At 44.5% G+C, this 18,871-nt stretch overlaps 1 protein-coding gene across 1 annotated transcript in view; it reads right to left on the reverse strand.

Moving 5' to 3' along the window:
* Nucleotides 1-18,871, reverse strand: part of LOC147689622 (uncharacterized) — a 123,806-nt gene that overhangs the window by 49,563 nt on the left and 55,372 nt on the right. Inside the window, exons 5-7 of the mRNA XM_086937050.1 lie at nt 16,710-17,515; nt 6,065-6,224; nt 4,353-4,449 (exon numbers count right to left, since the gene is read on the reverse strand). Coding sequence (XP_086793176.1) covers nt 4,353-4,449; nt 6,065-6,224; nt 16,710-17,515 — 1,063 coding nt within the window. The remainder of the gene's footprint in view (nt 1-4,352; nt 4,450-6,064; nt 6,225-16,709; nt 17,516-18,871) is intronic.

Consider the following 18,871-nt stretch of genomic DNA (forward strand, 5'->3'; position numbering starts at 1 on the left):
GCCACAATACATAACTTCTAATATTCAACACTATAAGGGGCACAGATGGCACTGTTCTAAAATGGTTCCAATCTTTCATCGCAGACAGAGTCCAATTTGTAAAATTAGATAGCTTTGGCTCCAAGAGACCAACGCTAAAATGTTGCATACCACACAAATCAATTATGACCCGTCTTCTATTCACAGTATACATGGAATGTATGAGTACCCTGCTAAAAACAGAAGTGATAAGAATACATCACTACATTGATGATACCAAACTACACATCAACGTTTCCAACTCGACAAACATTGAGACACTAAAAGTATTCTTAGAAAAACTCTCAATCTGAAAGGACATATTCGATCTTAAACTTAAAAGCAGCAATTTTAATTATGTCGAAATAGGTCTCCAAACCCATGCAGGCATAATCAAACAAAGGAACATTATGGAAAGAATATTGTTGATAATTGTTAGCAATGCAGGTATAGGTATATATAACTGTTTACTTAACTCCACACTTGATGACCTCTTCAATTAAAAAAAACCCTATGTTTCTAATGCTCCACATACTGAAAACAACTACTGCAGTCTAAGATTGACTCTTAAGTCTTGAGGCTTCACTCCAAATAATGTCCCTTCAGCAAAGTCTCTAGGTTGCACTTTTCTTCAAAATATCACCGTATAGAGCACATCATTGATCTGGCACAATACACCAAATTGCAACTGCCTATCTCTCCCATCTAGATGGTGGACTGAGGCAGAGTTACCTATCGTGCAGCAGGTTCAGTGGCACCGGGCCACCAAGTGATGGGGGCCCAACTCCTTGCTTGCACTGGGGCTTCCAGCACTTTTGCTGCGCGACTGATGGGGGTTGCACAATGCCAAAACAATACACTGTCTCCACCCAGATCCATTCTAAACACACCAGCACAACTGATAAAAGGAGTAATGGACACGGTCTCATCAACCCCATATTGAGAGATCTCCAAAAGCTCCTTCTCGAAGAATCCAATTTAAGGGGGAATGATTACCTTCAAATTACTCTACTTAGGCCATCCCAACTACCTTAAAAAGAAACTAGCACTCACTGGACGAGAAATAAAAACCAGAAACAAATGAGGACTAATACTGGAGAGTCCCAAAGTCAGAAACACAAAAACTCTGAACCCAGGAACCATGCCTTCTCATGTCCGTTTCCCATACATTTGAACACCCTTCCCGATGAGAACCATGGAACCATGCCTTCTCGTGTTAGATTCCCATACATTGGAGCACCCTTCCTGATAAGAACTAAGGAACCATGTCTCCTCATGTCTAGTCCCCATACATTGGAGCACCCTTCCTGATGAGAACCGAGGAACCAGGCCTCCTCGTGTCTAGTCCCCATACATTGGAGCACCCTTCCTGATAAGAACAGAGGAACCATGCCTCCTCGTGTCTAGTCCCCATACATTGGAGCACCCTTCCTGATAAGAACAGAGGAACCATGCCTCCTCATGTCTATTCCCCATACATTGGAGCACCCTTCCTGATAAGAACCGAGGAACCATGCCTCCTCGTGTCTAGTCCCCATACATTGGAGAATCCTTCCTGATAAGAACCGAGGAACCATGCCTACTCATGTCTAGTCCCCATACATTGGAGCACCCTTCCTGATAAGAACCGAGGAACTATGCCTCCTCATGTCTAGTCCAAATACATTGGAGCACCCTTCCTGATAAGAACCGAGGAACCATGCCTCCTCATGTCTAGTCCCCATACATTGGAGCACCCTTCCTGATAAGAACCGAGGAACCATGCCTCCTCATGTCTAGTCCAAATACATTGGAGCACCCTTCCTGATAAGAACCGAGGAACCATGCCTCCTCGTGTCTAGTCCCCATACATTGGAGCATCCTTCCTGATAAGAACCGAGGAACCATGCCTCCTCGTGTCTAGTCCCCATACATTGGAGCACCCTTCCTGATAAGAACCAAGGAACCATGCCTCCTCATGTCTAGTCCAAATACATTGGAGCACCCTTCCTGATAAGAACCGAGAAACCATGCCTCCTCATGTCTAGTCCCCATACATTGGAGCACTCTTCCTAATAAGAACCGAGGAACCATGCCTCCTCATGTCTAGTCCAAATACATTGGAGCACCCTTCCTGATAAGAACCGAGGAACCATGCCTCTTCGTGTCTAGTCCCCATACATTGGAGCATCCTTCCTGATAAGAACCGAGGAACCATGCCTCCTCATGTCTAGTCCCCATACATTGGAGCACCCTTCCTGATAAGAACCGAGGACCATGCCTCCTCGTGTCTAGTCCCCATACATTGGAGCACCCTTCCTGATAAGAACCAAGGAACCATGCCTCCTTGTGTTTGTTCCCATACGTTAGGGCACCCTTCCTGATATCAGATCAAAGGAATTCCTGCTGCATTCAGTGGAAACGCGAAAAACTTCTTATTCTAGTCTTTCCTATAAAACTAGGCTGAATCCTCTATAAACTGTTAGTAGAGAGTGCCATTGACCATAATCCATAAACTGTCTCATGGTTTCCCAGGTACAATATAACCCCTCCACTTCCATGGTACCAGGTTCGTGCTATACGAATGAACCTAATAAAACAGAAAATGCATACAAATACCTTTTATTGAGCATTTCAAGATGAGGTGAACACTTACAGGGGGAGATTACAGGAGCAACAGGTCACAAACTGTGCTTTGAGTTTGGGTACGGAGGAACTCTGTAATCACATCTGGAAACACTGCAGGATGGCAGCGGAATCAAGGGATTATTCCTGTACCTAGGGTGGGAGCGGGGAGCCAGGCCTGGGGTAAACACTAGATCTGAGTGTTCACAGTAACCATTTGTAGAAAACCAAGGTCTTGGAGGAGCATCCATAGACAAACAGTAGATAAGAGGACTGCTTCATGACCATTAATAAACCCGCACTGCAAAATGTCAGGCAGTGAGAAGTGCACAGATGGATGAGTAAGGAAGTTCTTACAACTTTTTGGCTCCAATTGCAGAATACGGGAAGTTCCTAGTAGCTCTCTCGTCACAATCAATTATTATAGTTTGGGTTACACTCCTGAATGAATGAGGGTATTTTGTAAAGAGCAACATTCACTCCAAGGAGCATCTTGGCGCTAGTGAAACAATATCTGATAATCCTGCTGATGTGGAATATTGGTAGCCATCGAGGACAGTGGCTTTGCAACATCCTTAGAGGAAAATCTACTTTTGGAAGACCAAGTGAGACCCATTAGTCATAAAGTAATACCTATACTGAAAGTTGGTCGTCAACAGAGTAGTATTTTGTCTTAAAGTGGCCACATCACACCCACGGGCCGCTTTGCTTGTAATGAATTACAGTGCAAATCACTGCATTGAGTGGAAGCTACAAGAGATGCCAACAGTACTTAGAGAATAAGGAAAATGTGTCCAAGTAGAACTGATTCAGCTTCACTGGCAGTGAGCACTGTTAGGTTGGTCTGTATAAGGCCGTTCAGATGCTTTTCTGTTCCATACACCAAGTTTTTAATTAGTCAACTGATGTATGGATGGAAACAAATAAAACAGCAGTGAAAAGCGATTAACAGGGGGAAATTAGACTACCTGTTCATGTTTATGACATCCATGTATTATTAGACAATGAATAGTGAGGTGCACGAGGGAGGGCTGGGGTTGAGGTATCCATACACACGTCAACGAATGCAGGTTAGTAGCAATGGATTTCTGTACAAGTGTTACATATGTGATCACAAGAAAGGTGGGGCTACACCTTGCACACCATGAATGATTGAAGCAACTGATTGGAACGATATACCCTGGACTGCGGTTCTCAATCACCGGTTAAGTTTACTAGTTGGTTCTATGTACAGGTTATACTTTCTCTTGAAATATGCTAACTAATAAGCTGGGAAATTTCCAATGTGCATGTGGCACTCTAATACAACTGCTGTAGAAGACACTTATATGTAAGAACACACATTTTCCTTTCTTCTTAAAGAAAGGGCACAATATAATTACTTTAAAACCAATAAAAACATCAAGCAAAATTGCTAACAAGCGATTTTTGTTGTAGCCTTGACAGTGCTATCCGCTAACCAGGCTTTTAAAATTTTGTACAGAGTGCAACACCTGGTCTTCCAATTCTCATTACATTGGACCTTTCAATATACAAACACCACCATTACCTGCAATACATGAAACCAGCAGACCAGAAAACATCAAGCAAAATTGCTAACAAGCGATTTTTGTTGTAGCCTTGACAGTGCTATCCGCTAACCAGGCTTTTAAAATTTTGTACAGAGTGCAACACCTGGTCTTCCAATTCTCATTACATTAGACCTTTCAATATACAAACACCACCATTACCTGCAATACATGAAACCAGCAGACCAGAATGCCAGATGTTGGGTAGATTTTTTGAATGGCTCCAATATCTTTATCTTCTTTGTCTATCATAAATGCACTAGAAAAGAAAAATGTTTCTGTAAATAAGATATATAAATGCTTGAAAATTGCAGTAAAACAAACCAGTCTCTTGCTAGGAAAATAGGAAAGAACATATAGTGAATTGGGTCTTTGCCCCTTGCTTGAAACCCACACAAGTCTCTTTAAGCATCGTAGAAAGCAATTACAATTATCCTGAAACACGTGTCTAGAGATACACAGCACTGGCTGCACCAACACGGGTGAAAAACTAAAGCCTGACACCGAAGAAAGTGTTATCATGCACAGTATTTATTATGATGCATCGGGGCAAACTGAGTGCTGGAGTGTGAGGCAGGTTGCGCCCACCCCTCTCCTATCGTAGAAAGCACTGTTGTGTCGATACAGAGTACCAATCAGTTGGGTGATACCAATATCTATTGGCATCCAGCATGATATACGGAGATGGGTTTAGCAAATCACATTTCTTACACTGCAGCATTAGTATTGTCTGCATGCACTCTAAGTTAAATGAACACCTGAAGAAGGGACATGATGTGCCAACACAAAATGTTAACAATTGTTAACACCATCAGCAGACAGCTGTAACTTAACTATTTTTAAACAATTTGTATTGGTTTTAATAAAAAAAAACAACAACACTCAAAGATACAAACTACACATAAAATTGACCGAGTACCAAGTCTGATATCGCACTGCACAATGGTTACTGCAATGATAACAGATATGAACCCTGACATGAGGCATATTGCAAAGAACAAAATTCAGGATAATAATTCCATATCACTCAATACTGACACTATAGATAAAAACAAAATCTGAAATCAAATCAAGCGGGGTTGTGCTAATGGTTCTAATAATCCCAAACTTCATCAGATTTAAGTGGCAGCCTCAACTTTTATACAAATACATCACACACCACACCATGTTTGTGCCCCAGCCTCAAATCCAGGGGCAACCTGGACCACAGGCCCAACCACCACCACTTTTGCACTATATCTCACCTCCTCACCATCACCAGGCCTAGATCCACCAGAAATGTTTGGTCTTTTAGCAGATGAAAACCTGACTTCTCAAACACTCCCATATCATGAGACAGAAAGCCCCTGCTTGTCCGGAACCTCATGTGCATAGCAGCAGCAGTTGCATTTAACCCCATTGTTCCAGTTGTGCGCCCCATCCTCCTTCCCTACTTGCTCATCTCTTTTCTCTAACCCTCTCTTATTTCCATCTTTGGAGAACAGTTCTTTCTCCAATTCTTTATTAGTCACATTCTCTCTCTTCTCTTTCATTCACTGCTTTTAAACACCTTGCTCCACTTCAGCAGTCTCCTCTACATTCTTTTCTCTCGTCTCCCATTCTTCAGCTCTTGTGACTGTCTTACTTATCCTCCCTCTCTAGTGATCACCCTCAGTCACCTTTTCTACTCTTCCCTTTAAGCCCCAACATTTCATCCGCTCAGCTTTTCCTTTTGCCTCTACATGCAAAATCTCAAATTGTAGCTTCTGGTCAAATCCTGTCATTAAGCTGAGAACTGGGGAAGCCATGGGAAAGGATTTTCGTTGTTATTGTGCTGAATCATGTTATACTGCTATGAAGAAAGTCATTGACATGTAACCCTACAAGAGACTTACCTTGGCAAGGTGTTGGGGCTGGCCATCTTCAGTTCATGAAGACATGCAGAAATGGAGTCCTCTGTATCTTCACTCGTAATAAACGTACATACTGGGACTCCATTTCCAAAATTATCGCTGACAATCAAGGCATAAATAGCAAATCCATCAGGAGCTTTACCTATCAAAGGAAAGGATTGTATTGGGCACAGTGAACGGTACTTTACAGTAAACAATTAATTTTGCCCCCCTACACATAGCAACACACAAAGTAGGCATGAGAAGCAAAAAGATTGTGTAATACATCATGCTAAATTTGACAATGCGCAAAAATTTGACTGATATCTGAAAGATTTATTTTTTTAAAAAGGCAGGAAAATAGAATTTACAATTTCATATAACTGGACAGTGCAAACAAATGGCCTTTCGAATAAATTTGGACCATAAATTGGGGATTTATTCTAGCAACAATTATTTCAAAAACAATACTATCTTTATTCCAAATTATTTTTTATAAATTTTAGTTCGGTATGTATATGAATCAATACTACTTATTAGTATAACTTTGCCACCACAACTCCTTCTCACACTGTTCCAAAGCAAATCCGTTTAGAATTTGGCGTCATGAATCACAGATTATTCTTTCCTGTTTCTGCCAACTGTCCTTCATGGCCAGCGGACATTGTGGAAAGCTGAGTTCTTGTTGCAGTACCCATCCATACACACACATGCTTTTTGCCTGGTTTTTGATGCAACTTTGACTGAGTTGTACTGGGTCGTTGCCAACCAGGTTCCTAGTACCCGTGTTCTTTTCCTAAAAACTGTACCACAATTGGCACAACTTCAGCAACCCCTATAAGTCCCTGGTAAATGGTACCCCCTATACCTCGGACATTGGAACTGAAGAAGATCCAGTAGGGCTGCAGCACCAATTGTGCCACCCTGGGGACCCCTCACCAACACTGTGCAAACTGACAATGAAGGGTACGTGTCTTGGTGCAGAGAAAAATGAAGAGTTGACATGACACACACGCCTGTGTGCCATGCCCCTACACTTCATGCGGTATAGTTACGTCACCCCTACTGCAGTCCTTATAGTCCTAAGGCAGCGTGCATCATATCCCATGTGTGAACATGTCTGCATGAGCAGTTTTGGCCCTGCAATATCTGAGCCAGTCTTGTATATTGTAAGTGCACAGGGAAGCCATAGAGAGTTCAGGGGCTGGATACTTGTTATTACCAGTCTCCTAGCTCCATGATGGTTTCACTGTACCTGAAGATGTTTGGTACCCAGCATCTTGTCTTAATAAATCCTCACTGATTACAGTTTTGGATTTATTAATAAATGCTCATGGTAGACCCTGAAGAGGGTCCCTGAGAGCTTACCAAGCACCGTTGTACTCTCTGACTAGTCTTAGCCAGCCTGCCACCACCAGACATGTTTCTGATCTCACGGGGTGAGATCCAGGCTCTCAGGGGCCTGCTCTGGGGGGAGCTGCTTCACACCTCCCTCAGGGCAGGATGGACTTCTAAGGCAGGAAGCTTCAAAGGCGATGCAGACTTTGAAATGTGTCCAGGCAGCTCCAACTAGTTGAGGGTGCCAACCCCTGTTTCCTGCATCACCTTTGGCGGGAGGACAGGTGGAAAAATTCAGCCAGCACCACCCATAAGGTGGAAAGGTGCTGTGGAGCCCACTTTTCATTTCCCTCCATCTTGGTTTGTGAGGGAATTAGCCAATTAGGGTCAGGGTAGTGCCCCTTCCAGCAGGAAGTGGTCACTTAGAGATTGTAGACACCCTGAAGGTAGGTAGCCCATTGGCTACCACCAGTTACCCACTTTAATGCCCCTAAATGTAGTATTTAGGTGGCACTCCTGGACCCTGAACCTTAGATCTGGACAAAGAGGAGCTGCTGACCCAAGGACTGAAGCCTTGCTGTAGAAAATTGGTGCCAAACCCTTCCTGCTGCCTTAAGGACACAAAAATCGTGGTGTGCTGTTTCGTTCTGCAACTGTGAGGCCTCCAAGAACCCCAGAGTTTCTTCAGGCTTCTACAAATCGCCAAAGAACTCCCTTGGATCGGCAGTACCGCTTCCCTGCAGTCCGCAGGCACTGATATGAAAAAATCCCATTTTACAGACTTGCTGCTCCCCGGTGACTCTGATGCAGCACTCAAATCAAAAGTGGTACACCAGCTTTGGGGGATCAAATCTGTCTCCCCACCAAGTTTGGAGACACCAGGACCTACCATAGGTGTGTCGCACCAATACCTGGGATACAGGACCCTCTGCAGCATTCACAGAGGTAAAGAGTCCAATCCAGACTGCAACTGCCCAGAAAGCAAGCACCCGCTGAGGGACGTCGAGACCCCTGAGATACACTTTGTGAATGGCCTAGCTGTCCCAGAATTGCCTCTCCAAGCTGCCTGCTCCTAACCGCGAGGACATTGTGACGTGCGCCGCCCTGCTGACCCATCTGCTCGGCACCCAGTACAACGAACTAATTGTGCTCTTGTAGTCCCCAGGCCCTTGCAAACTGCTCCCTCTAGCAGGACCCCTTAGACTTACCTTTAAGTCCCTAGTGAAGTGTGTTTTCAAGTGCCCCCCTTCATCATAGCGCACCAGCTACCAACAAACTCCTCACCCTGCTCCTGGCTGAATCCGCAGGTGAAACATTGGGTCTGGCCTTGCTCCTTACCTAAATCCCAAAGGTGAATCTTGAGATTCAACTGTGTGATTTTCTTAAGCATTTTCTTATTTCTTCCCATTGATTTCAATGGTGCGTAATTGCAAACAAAAGTAATTCATTTTTTAAAGTTTAAAATGGCTATCCTAAAAAGTACTTATTGTAGAATGAAGTTCTTGTTCTGAAAAATTATATAAAAATTGGTGTTATTTTTATAAATTGATCTCGGATATATTCTTAAGTGTGCGTCTCATTTATTGTCTCTGTGAGTACAACAAATGCTTAGCACTACCCTCTGATAAGCCTGTTTGCCTACACTATTACAAATAGTTCGGTAGTATTATCTACTTTTGCCTCTGTCCTACAGACATGATATAACACTTTCAGCCTCAGTGGCCATGCCCATGTATAGTCATGTCCACACCAAAAAAGACATAGTGATATCAGAATACACGTTTACTAACCCATACCTTGCAGCCACTCATCATCATCTTCAACATTCAGAATAATTTTTACAACAACAATAGATCAAACATTGGTCTCTGGTACACGAGACACGAGCATATTATAAAGACTTAGGGCCCGATTGAGATCATGGTGGATGGGTTACTTCGTCACAATGGTGACCGATTTATCATCCTATCGCATGGGATTTATATTCCTGCAGGCGGGATATCTGACACCGCTGTGACGGAGTAACAGGTCTGCCGAGATCTAAATCAGGCCCAGAATGTTTCCAGCTTTACATGCTTAGCTACATACATGACCAACTGTACTGACACGCCTACATCACTATGGTCTTCATGTTTGACTTGAACATGTGAAATACTGAAATAGAATCGGTGATGACTTGTGACATGATAGTTTGGCAATTGTTACCCGCTCAAAATATCAGAATCACGTTGTGATTTTCTTAAGGGTATCCTCGGTTGCTCCGTTTATAATAATTAGGCTAATAAGTGAATTCAAGATATTTTCCTACAATTTTGTTTTCTTTTGATAAACAATTTTATTTATTTATGAGATACCGACAGTACCATTGAAAAATTAAAACGAGAACCAGAAATTGCCCCCTCAACCCCCATAACTCAGTGCTACTCACTAGTAATACATGGTAGAGCATAGAAGAAGGTTTGTGATCAAGTCCGTAGTAGTCCATCCATTTGTCCCATATCCCTGAGGGCTTATGTAGACATACTATGGAAGGTATATAGGTTTTTCCAGTCACACGCACCTATCCATGCCCCAAGACCACTCAACAACAGTAGGCAGTGATTCTGATCTTCATGTACTAATTGCCACCACCATTGCTAATCCACTTAGGGAGCATTCCCCATGGTTGTCCCCAACTTCACAGAGCACCCAGGAGTGCCTGTGGGGGTGTAAGAGTGATGGGGTCTCCAATACCCTGGTTTGGACAGCCATGATATGTTACAACATGGTAAAAGTCTGTGCTGGGGAACCGGCATCGGGAGCAGTGCAGTGACGGGATCTTACCGGCTTGCCAAAGTCAGAGCGGAGTTAGGTAGGTAGTGTGGAGGTAGTTCAGTTGTATGAACTGAAGCCTTGTGGAAATTGCTAGAGTCCATGGGGGCCGTCTTGTCAGAGTCCAATGAGTATCATCAAGTTGTCCAATCCATCCCTCCCACGTTTGTCTCAGCAATTGGAAACTATTGGCAGCATTTATCACTAGTGTGCTGTAGATTTGGGACACTACCCCATTTCTCAGTCACCACATCAATAAACAAAACTGGGCCCCATGAGGGCTTTGGTCAGGGAGGGTGGAGATTTGAGATTTATGTGGCTGTAGGGCATGCCACAGTTGGAGGAACTTGTGAAATTGTACTTTAATGGCGAAGTGTGTCTGAAGGTCATGAAAAGAGTCAATCATACAGCCCATAAAGATGTCCCAGATAGTCGAAATACTGATCCTGTCCCATTTGGCAAAACCTTGTAGTTGGGCAGTATGCAGGGAGTGGCGCCCTTGCCACAGCAGGCTCTGGTATGGCAGAGTTTTCCCCTAGCCCATATCCCAAGACCCCTCCCTCCGGGTTAAGTGGACAGCCTTAGAAGTCTTGGCAAGATCGTTGGAGATCCTGTATGACAACCCAATCCCCATCAGCCAGTTGAGCCCCAGAAGAGAGAGTTCACTGCAATAGGCTGGGTCGTCCTACCCCGCCCACATTCAACCAGTCATTAATAACCAGTAGCTGTGTGACTTTATAATAGAGCTTGAGGTCTGCCATATTCATACCTCCCGTCATACACCGATTTCTTCTGCCTGTCATGTGCAATGCGGAAAGAGCCTCAGGACTAGCAGAATGAGCCAAGCAGGGGCATCAATTCCCAAAACTATCGGTCGGGGATGTGGAGCCAGACGTTTTGGAAGACAGAGATACCTGGGGAGTACCATCATTTTAACTAAGGTGATCTTCCAGAGAATCATCATTGGTAGCTCCTCCTAGCGTTGGAGGTTTGTTTTCACCTTCCAGGTCAGAGAGGTAAGACTGAGGTCTCTGGGGGTTCCAGGCAATGTGGATCCCTAGGTACTTGAAACTAGAGCTGCAAATAGGTATAGGTGGTGTCCAAGTTGCATCCCTGTCTCCCTCAGTCAGTGGCACCAGCAGGATTTTCTTCAGGTTAACCCAAAGGCCCGAAGCCTGTTCATAAAGATCCAGTATTTCCATACACCGGGGACCTGAGGTCCGGGGGAGGAAGAGGTAGAGCAGGATGTCGTCTGCATACACTGCAATCTGGTCCTCAGAGCCGTCTACCCATTTCCAGCCCACCACTCGATCATCATAGTGTTTTAGTTGGGCTAAAGGCTCAATTGCCAGGACAAACAGGAGAGGAGACAAGAGGCAACCTTGTCTGGTGCCCCTACGGATGGGGAATGTTTGTGACAGTACTCTATTAACCAGCACCCGTGCCTGTGGCTCGGCGTAGAGCACAGCGATGAATCTGTGTAGTCTGGGGCCAAGACCCATTTTCTCTATTACCCTGGTCAAAGAGGACCAATCTACAGTACGGAAGGCTTTATAGAATTCCAGGAGAAGAGCCAATGGGTCTAGGAGGTAAGCCATGAGGGCCATGGCCAAATGGAACAGTCAGAGAGAATGTCTTAGGCTGTGTTACGGCATAAAGCCACATTGTTCAGGGTGGATCAATGTAGATACTACTGGGCATGTCTTTTAGCTAGGAGTTTGGTGAATATCTTGACCTCAGCATTGATCAATGAGATGGGCCTATAGGAGGTGCATTGATCCACTGGGATCCCTGGTTTAGGTAGAACCACGATTGAGGCAGAGTCAATGTCTGGGGAAAATGTACCCTCTTCGGCTGCCTCATGATCCAGAATGAGCAGGTGGGGGTTAACTGGGTAGAATATCTACAATAGTATTCTGCTAGGAACCCGTCAAGGCACAGTGTCCTGCCACCTTTTAGTCACTGGATCGCGTCCCTGATTTTGTCCTCTGATATTGGACTATCTAAGGCTCACAGACCGCCGGCGAGGTGCGGCGAGCAGAATATCTTCAAGAATTGAGTGCCGTTGCTCGCATTGTTGGTGTTCTTGGTGGGCATTAAGTGACTCAAAGCAAGAGGCAAAAAGTACGACTATTGCCAGGGCCACTAGAATTATACAATTGTTTGGCCGCAGCGATTATCACATGAATATAGATTTGCCGCATTTTGCACATACTTCATCATCTGAGGTCAAAATCTCCAGATTTTACTCTCCAAAAATTTGCTTCTAGCTTATACGATTCAAAAGTTACTAAAAATGCAGTGACATGTGTTGCCGTGCAGGGGAAGGTCCTTTGCAAAGGTTGGTTGGTCACATTTCTTTTGCTTATTGCTATATTTGGAAGTAATACTTTCGCAAAATGTGGCGAATTACGCCGCATCATTTGCCTCTTCTTACCACATATTTTACTCAACCCAGCCACCTAATTTGACCCTCCACTGCCACATAATTCTAGTGGCCTTGACTATAGCCGTAGACTTGGTCACAGGGGTATTGAGATTATTACGAATTGCGGGTACTATATGGAATGCCAAACTCCAGGTGACCAACTAGTACACGCAGTTTTCCTATTTTGTCACCGTGTGGGTAGAAGCCATTCAGCATTGGAGGGCCTCCTTCATTGCTGTTAGTTGGAGGGTCCCTTTCATTTCTGTCAGCTGGCGGTGGAGGATTTCGTTCAGGTGCCTTGTGTATTGCGGTTCCAGGTCAATAACCTGGAGGGCAGCTTGGGTGCTTGCCCTCTCTTTTTTGGCTTGTCTAACATATAGATTTGCAAATCCCCCAATGGTGGCCTTGCCCGCCACCCAGAGGATGCTTGGAGAATATACCGTACCCTCATTGACTGCAAAGTAGTGCTCCAGTTCTGTGAAAAGGAAGTCTACGCAGTTTTCATCCTGGAGGTCCTAGACGCTAAGGCGCCATATCAGAGGCAGTGCCGCGCTACTGCCCCCAGTTCTACCACCACTGGAGAGTGATAGGAAATACCCCTGGGGTGCATGTTCACTGAAGCAACCTGCAGCATACATGTCGCTGGAAGAAGGAGGAGGTTGATACGGGAGAGAGACTTATGGATGGCATATGTGGTAGTATATTCTCGCCTAGAACCATGCCAGGTTCTCCAGCTATCACAGAGACCCAGGGTGTGCATCCAGTCTCTTAGTTTGCCTGCCTGCACCAGGCAGGTTGCCATGGGGTGGTCAAAGGTGGCCAAAGCGGGCCTTCAGGTGGCACTAAAGTCACTGCTGATCACAGTTTATCCATGGGGCATCCCAGAAATGACCTGCACCAGGACGGCTAGAGTGCAGATGGGAAGGAATGTATACGCTGAGGATGTTATAATGATTCCCTTCCCCATTCACCGCTATGAATCTGCCTAATAGGTCTGTAGTTGTGGCGGTCACAATAAAAAGGTAGGTTCCTATGATGGGAGGCTATAATTGCTCCCCACCCCCGGGCAACCTGACCGAATACCGTATGGAACACCCTGTCATATCCATAGTGCCTAAGAAAAGGACAGTGCAATCCCAACAGATGGGTTCTTGAAGCATCAGGGCCTGGTGGCGTTTGGCATATTGTACGACTGCCATTCTTTTAATGTGCTCTAGGAGGCCATTCACATTCAATGACATAATGTGGAATCTCATTTCTTAGGTGTGTGTGGAGAAAAGTGAGGATGATGTGTGGGTTGACAGGACCACACAGGTGTGAGTGGGACCCTTACAGGGCAAGTAAGCAGGATGTGAGCTTTGTCTCTGGGAGACGTTACGAACTTGGCCGTGGGTGTAGAAGGTGCCAGTAAACATAAAAGCACAAATCGAACTGCAGAATCACCCAACTCCCCCCTCTGCATACTTCCCTCCCTGAAGCACCTGTCGCCCTAACATTAGAAACAACAAAACAGTCAAACCGTTGGTGAGCGTGTGGAATTGATCTCTTCCAATAATAAGGATTTCGAGGCTTAAGGCCAGGAATTGTTAGACTGTTCCCAGCTGACTCAGGCCTGAACCTCCCCCTCCTAAGCAAGTCTTTTGGGTTCCTGCGCAGGTTGTAGGCCCATTCCGATCTCAGGAGAGTGGGGCTCCGCGGGGGCTGCATCCCCAGTGAATGGAGGTCTCAGAGTTCTATCGCCCACTGCCATGCCGCCTTCCAGGGTATCGAACAAATATGCACAGTCACACAGGATATATCAAAATGTATCAGATATTTAATGAACAGAGTTTTTGCTCGACCCTGCCAAGAGGGAATAGTCCGGGAAGATCATAACGTGACTGGACTGGAACTGCTAGATTCCTGCCTTGTGGACCTCTTGCAGGATAGCATCTCTGTTCCGGTAATTGAGCAGCCGGGCGATCATTGGGCAGGGTAGGAGGGGGGCCAACCAATGGTATGCTCGCTGCAGCACAAACAACAGCAAGAGCGTCCAATCCTGGATCCATGATTTCAATCAAGTTTTGACGAATGTCATAGAGGAATGGACCTCCACCTCCTCAGGAAACCCCACAAAGCGCAGTTTATTTCACATTGCTTTATTTTCGGCCTCTTCCACCACTGCTCAAGGGTAGCTGTTTATGAGAGCGTGTTTGCCATGTTAGCTTTAAGGATGGTAACATAATCTTCGATCATGGAGATCCTATCCTCTGCCGCTGTCACACTAGTAGCCACGCTGCAGAGGTTCTGTCTGAAGAGTGCTATGTCTGGCCCCGTGCAAGTGACAGAAGCACACACCACTGTTTGCTCCTTGACGGGGGCATCAGTTCACTTGGGTGGGGCAGTGGCAGCGTCTCCTTCAACTTCCCGGCCCCCAGCCCCCTTCACCCCAACTGAGGCCGCTTCAGCAGAGGCCTCACACGATCAGCAGGGCAGGGCAGGGCTTAAGGGACAGGGTCTGGCAAGAAAGCTCTCTAGGGGGGCTTACTGCAGGACCAAGTGCCCCAGATTTGAAGGCGCCCATTCCACTCCTCCACTAGCTGCCTGTGGTGTGCTTCTCCCACTCAGCCACAGCCTCAAAAAGCACCAGTTCATAGACAGGTCCGCGGCCTATATAGGTCCGTCTGTCTCTCGGGTAGCAGGGACGGAAATGCCCAGTGCTACAAACCTCAGGTCCTGCCAGCACACTGGAGTATCTAGGCCTCCCCGAGGGATAAATTCAGCAGGTCCTGGCCCCTGCAACGGAGCATGGTGGAGGTGGTCACGGAGCACAGCTAATGTGAAGCAGACATCTTGGCTAGTCAGGCCATGCCTCCCAATTTTGTTTTTGTTTGTGTATTTGTATTTTAAGTGGGTCCCCGTGAAGAAGAAGAAATGAGCTTCCTGAAGGGACATAACTCCAAAAAGTACTAGGACTATCAGTAACTCATTAGTAGGTGTAAGATGATGAACTATACGAACTAATAAAATGTTGGCATACATGTGAAAACCTATGGATCAGGTTTATTGTAAAACTGTGTGCAGAGCAGTCAAGAAGCTTAAACACCTTTGGGTGTATATTTGCTGTGCAACAGGTGATATAAATCAGGTTTTGACCTGTGCAATGCTAAACTGTTACTTGCGGTTCCTGGGCTGGACGGGTCCTGTCCCATTAGCACATAGACTACAATAAACACAATTATCGACTATACTACATTTAGAATGTGCAGTAAGCAGAGTTCTCACTCACCAAGAAACTTGAGATTTCCTTCCGGTAGACCTAAAATTAGGAGCAAAACTACCAAGTGCCTCCCAGCATCTATCAGCTGCATCAGTGCATTTCATGTAACAACACAACTGCCAGAGTGAGCAGTCCTTGTTTTCAAGATTGTAGACATGGACATTAAGACAGTTCAACACAGAAGTTAGATAAAAAACATTGTACCAGCATCAAGTCTAAATAATGATAAAAGATGGATCATAAAGGAGCTGGCACAGCGACATTACAGCAGGTTAGCAGATCATTATGGGTAAAGAGCGACTATCATGTACTACATGTCAATGCTATATATTGAGCTGTAACTTCACATGTACAGAAAGTGATGAAAACTAGGCCACTACTGGTCTATCACTGATGAGATACTTGTGATCAGATCAGAATAAAAAAATGGCATGTGCATACAAATCTATTAATGGAAAATTAAAACTTTGAACAAAAAAAAAAAGAAAAGGAAAATTATACACCAAATGAAAATACTGCTTAAAACAGGTATGCCTGTTTCTTTAAAAGGCGGGGCTATGATCAATTGGTAGGAGGTCTTCTCTGAAGATAACGGAGGCGTGAGCATGTTGCCCTGTATTGAATGTCCTACTCCACACTTAAAATGTAAACACCAAGCAAACTATTTCAATACAGCGTGACTTGTTTTCACTAGAGCACTGCAATGGGCAATGACTAGTAAAAATGTGTACAAAAACAATCAGCTCAATACAACTTTGATTAATATCAGAAACGCAATATTAGAAAAATGAGTCAGTTACATAAACGCTCACCTGAGTAGGTCGAAGCCATGAAAACGGTGCCATGGCCATATTTTTCAAATTGCTTCTTTTGGTTTTCTGTATGAACCACAATTCTGAGAGCCTGGTTGCCCAGATTCGATACCGGTTGATAATAGATAACATGTTTGATGATCGAAGTTTTTAGTGTGTTATTGACACTCAGCGCATCGTTTGAGTGTTGACGGTCCTTTTTTCTATACTCATAAAGTATGCCTTGTATGTCTTTATGTGACGGGTAATACCGCCTATCTTCACTATCCACAAAGCCTCTCTCCTTCGACCACTCAGCAACAAGTGGGATTATGTCTCTTGTCTTTCTGCCAGAAAAGGCAAGAATCTCTATGTACTGCACAAGCTCTGGGTGAATTCGGCTGACTCTCTTTTCAACTGGGGATTGTGGTGAATGCCCTTTGTGTTGAAGTTCCTTCCTTACCACACATGCAGTAATGTTAGCCCCTTGTTCAAATGAAAAGGATACGTAGGCTGGGCAACCGTTGGCGCGGGTTTTGCTTGGGCTCCCACTGGAGGCCCCCTTGGCTTTATTATGCCTGTCACATAGTCGCTGAATATAGGATCCCCTCTGCTTCCGAACAGTAAATGTTCCGTGCCCATCAGCCTGCAGATTGTCAATGTAATTTTGGATAAAGTCTTCTTCTGAGCCAAAGACAGGAAGGACCTCCACGTCTGTTGATCCGTGCTGAGTCGATTTGATTGATTTTGTGTTTTCTGCCAAATTTTTTATAAAAATGCTTCCAAGTTTTGATAGTCCTTGCATTTTCTCCGGATTAATCACACACCTTGATTTTGTAAAGAGAAATATTAAATGATCACACTGATGACATAGGTTGGATTAGAGAGAGAGATGCATAGACAGTTGGTATATATAAGAGGCATTGCATAGTTAAACAAGGTTGTCTTGCCACACATACTATTTTATTTTCATGCAACCATTTCCAATGTGTATGCTGGGTGACACAGACATTCAAAGCTTAGCTGGACATGCAATTTGTTGAAAGTACGGAAATGTGCCTTTTCACCCGTCTACAACTGAAATTAAATAATATTATTGTCTTTGCACTGTAACAAATCTGATAAATGTGCTATTATTCCACAAAACTTTAAGCATCGTGTTGACTAAAGGTATTTCTTTTGTTTATCATTATTTTGTTTATTTATTTTGAAAGTTTTATATAGCGCGAACCAGATCTTTGCAGATATCAGAGCGCTTTACAGAGCATACATAACAGGCCATTAGTTATGGCGTAATTGTAGGTAATAAGTGGGGTGGGGTAGGCATAGGAGGAAGCACAGTAGAACAGTTACGTCAATAATGCAAGTGGTACAAAAAAGTGAAAGCATAGACCTTGTGAAGTGATTCCGATGTCTCATGTGCAAGGGGGCTTGGAGGCAGGTGTTTATGGACATACTCATCTTTCCAAGACAGAAGAAAATAACAGCACACCTGAACAAGAGTAGCCACCAAGAGCCAACTCATGGAAAAGTTTACTAGAGAAAATTATTTGTGAATCACTGTGCCAGGACACTGTTTTCCATTATTTATCGCAGCTACCAGATCCCGTGTTGCGAAATGAAATATTGAGGGTCAGGGTGGGTTGCAATCCAATGTATTCATCGCGCCTACACTGGTCCAGGATAACTGTGGTCTCTGCCCGTGCCTTCTGAAAGCTAAATGTACGCTACTGCATAGATTGATGGATTGTCTCTTTTTTCTTGTAAATCGAATAACATTTTTAACACCTCTGTTTTTTAAATATGGGGTCGTCCATAGGATGAAAGCTGTTGACAGAAATGCATGATCTAGATGTGGCTGTTGGACCTGCTCGGTTTTTACGGTCTGTTAAACAGAGTTTTAATGATGAACTGTAGTGGGTTGGGGTGTTGGGTAGTTAGGATGGGACGCGTTTATGATCTTCATTGTTATCTGTGTTTTATGTACAACTGTCTAAATAAATAAACTTAATTACTTTGTGATTCAGGACTCATGTCGGTTTGCTTATGTGCAGGAATATATGCCCTTACTGTAACTGACAGTGTACATGGTTTTAGTGTCCTACTACTGTGCTGAGGGCCTGGAATTGAGAATGCAATTCTGCATAGGCAAGACCTGAGCGTCACAAGCAGTAGCAGCAGTT

This window comes from Lissotriton vulgaris, chromosome 9, assembly GCF_964263255.1.
Source record: "Lissotriton vulgaris chromosome 9, aLisVul1.2, whole genome shotgun sequence".
In the NCBI taxonomy this organism is placed as follows: Eukaryota; Metazoa; Chordata; class Amphibia; order Caudata; family Salamandridae; genus Lissotriton; species Lissotriton vulgaris.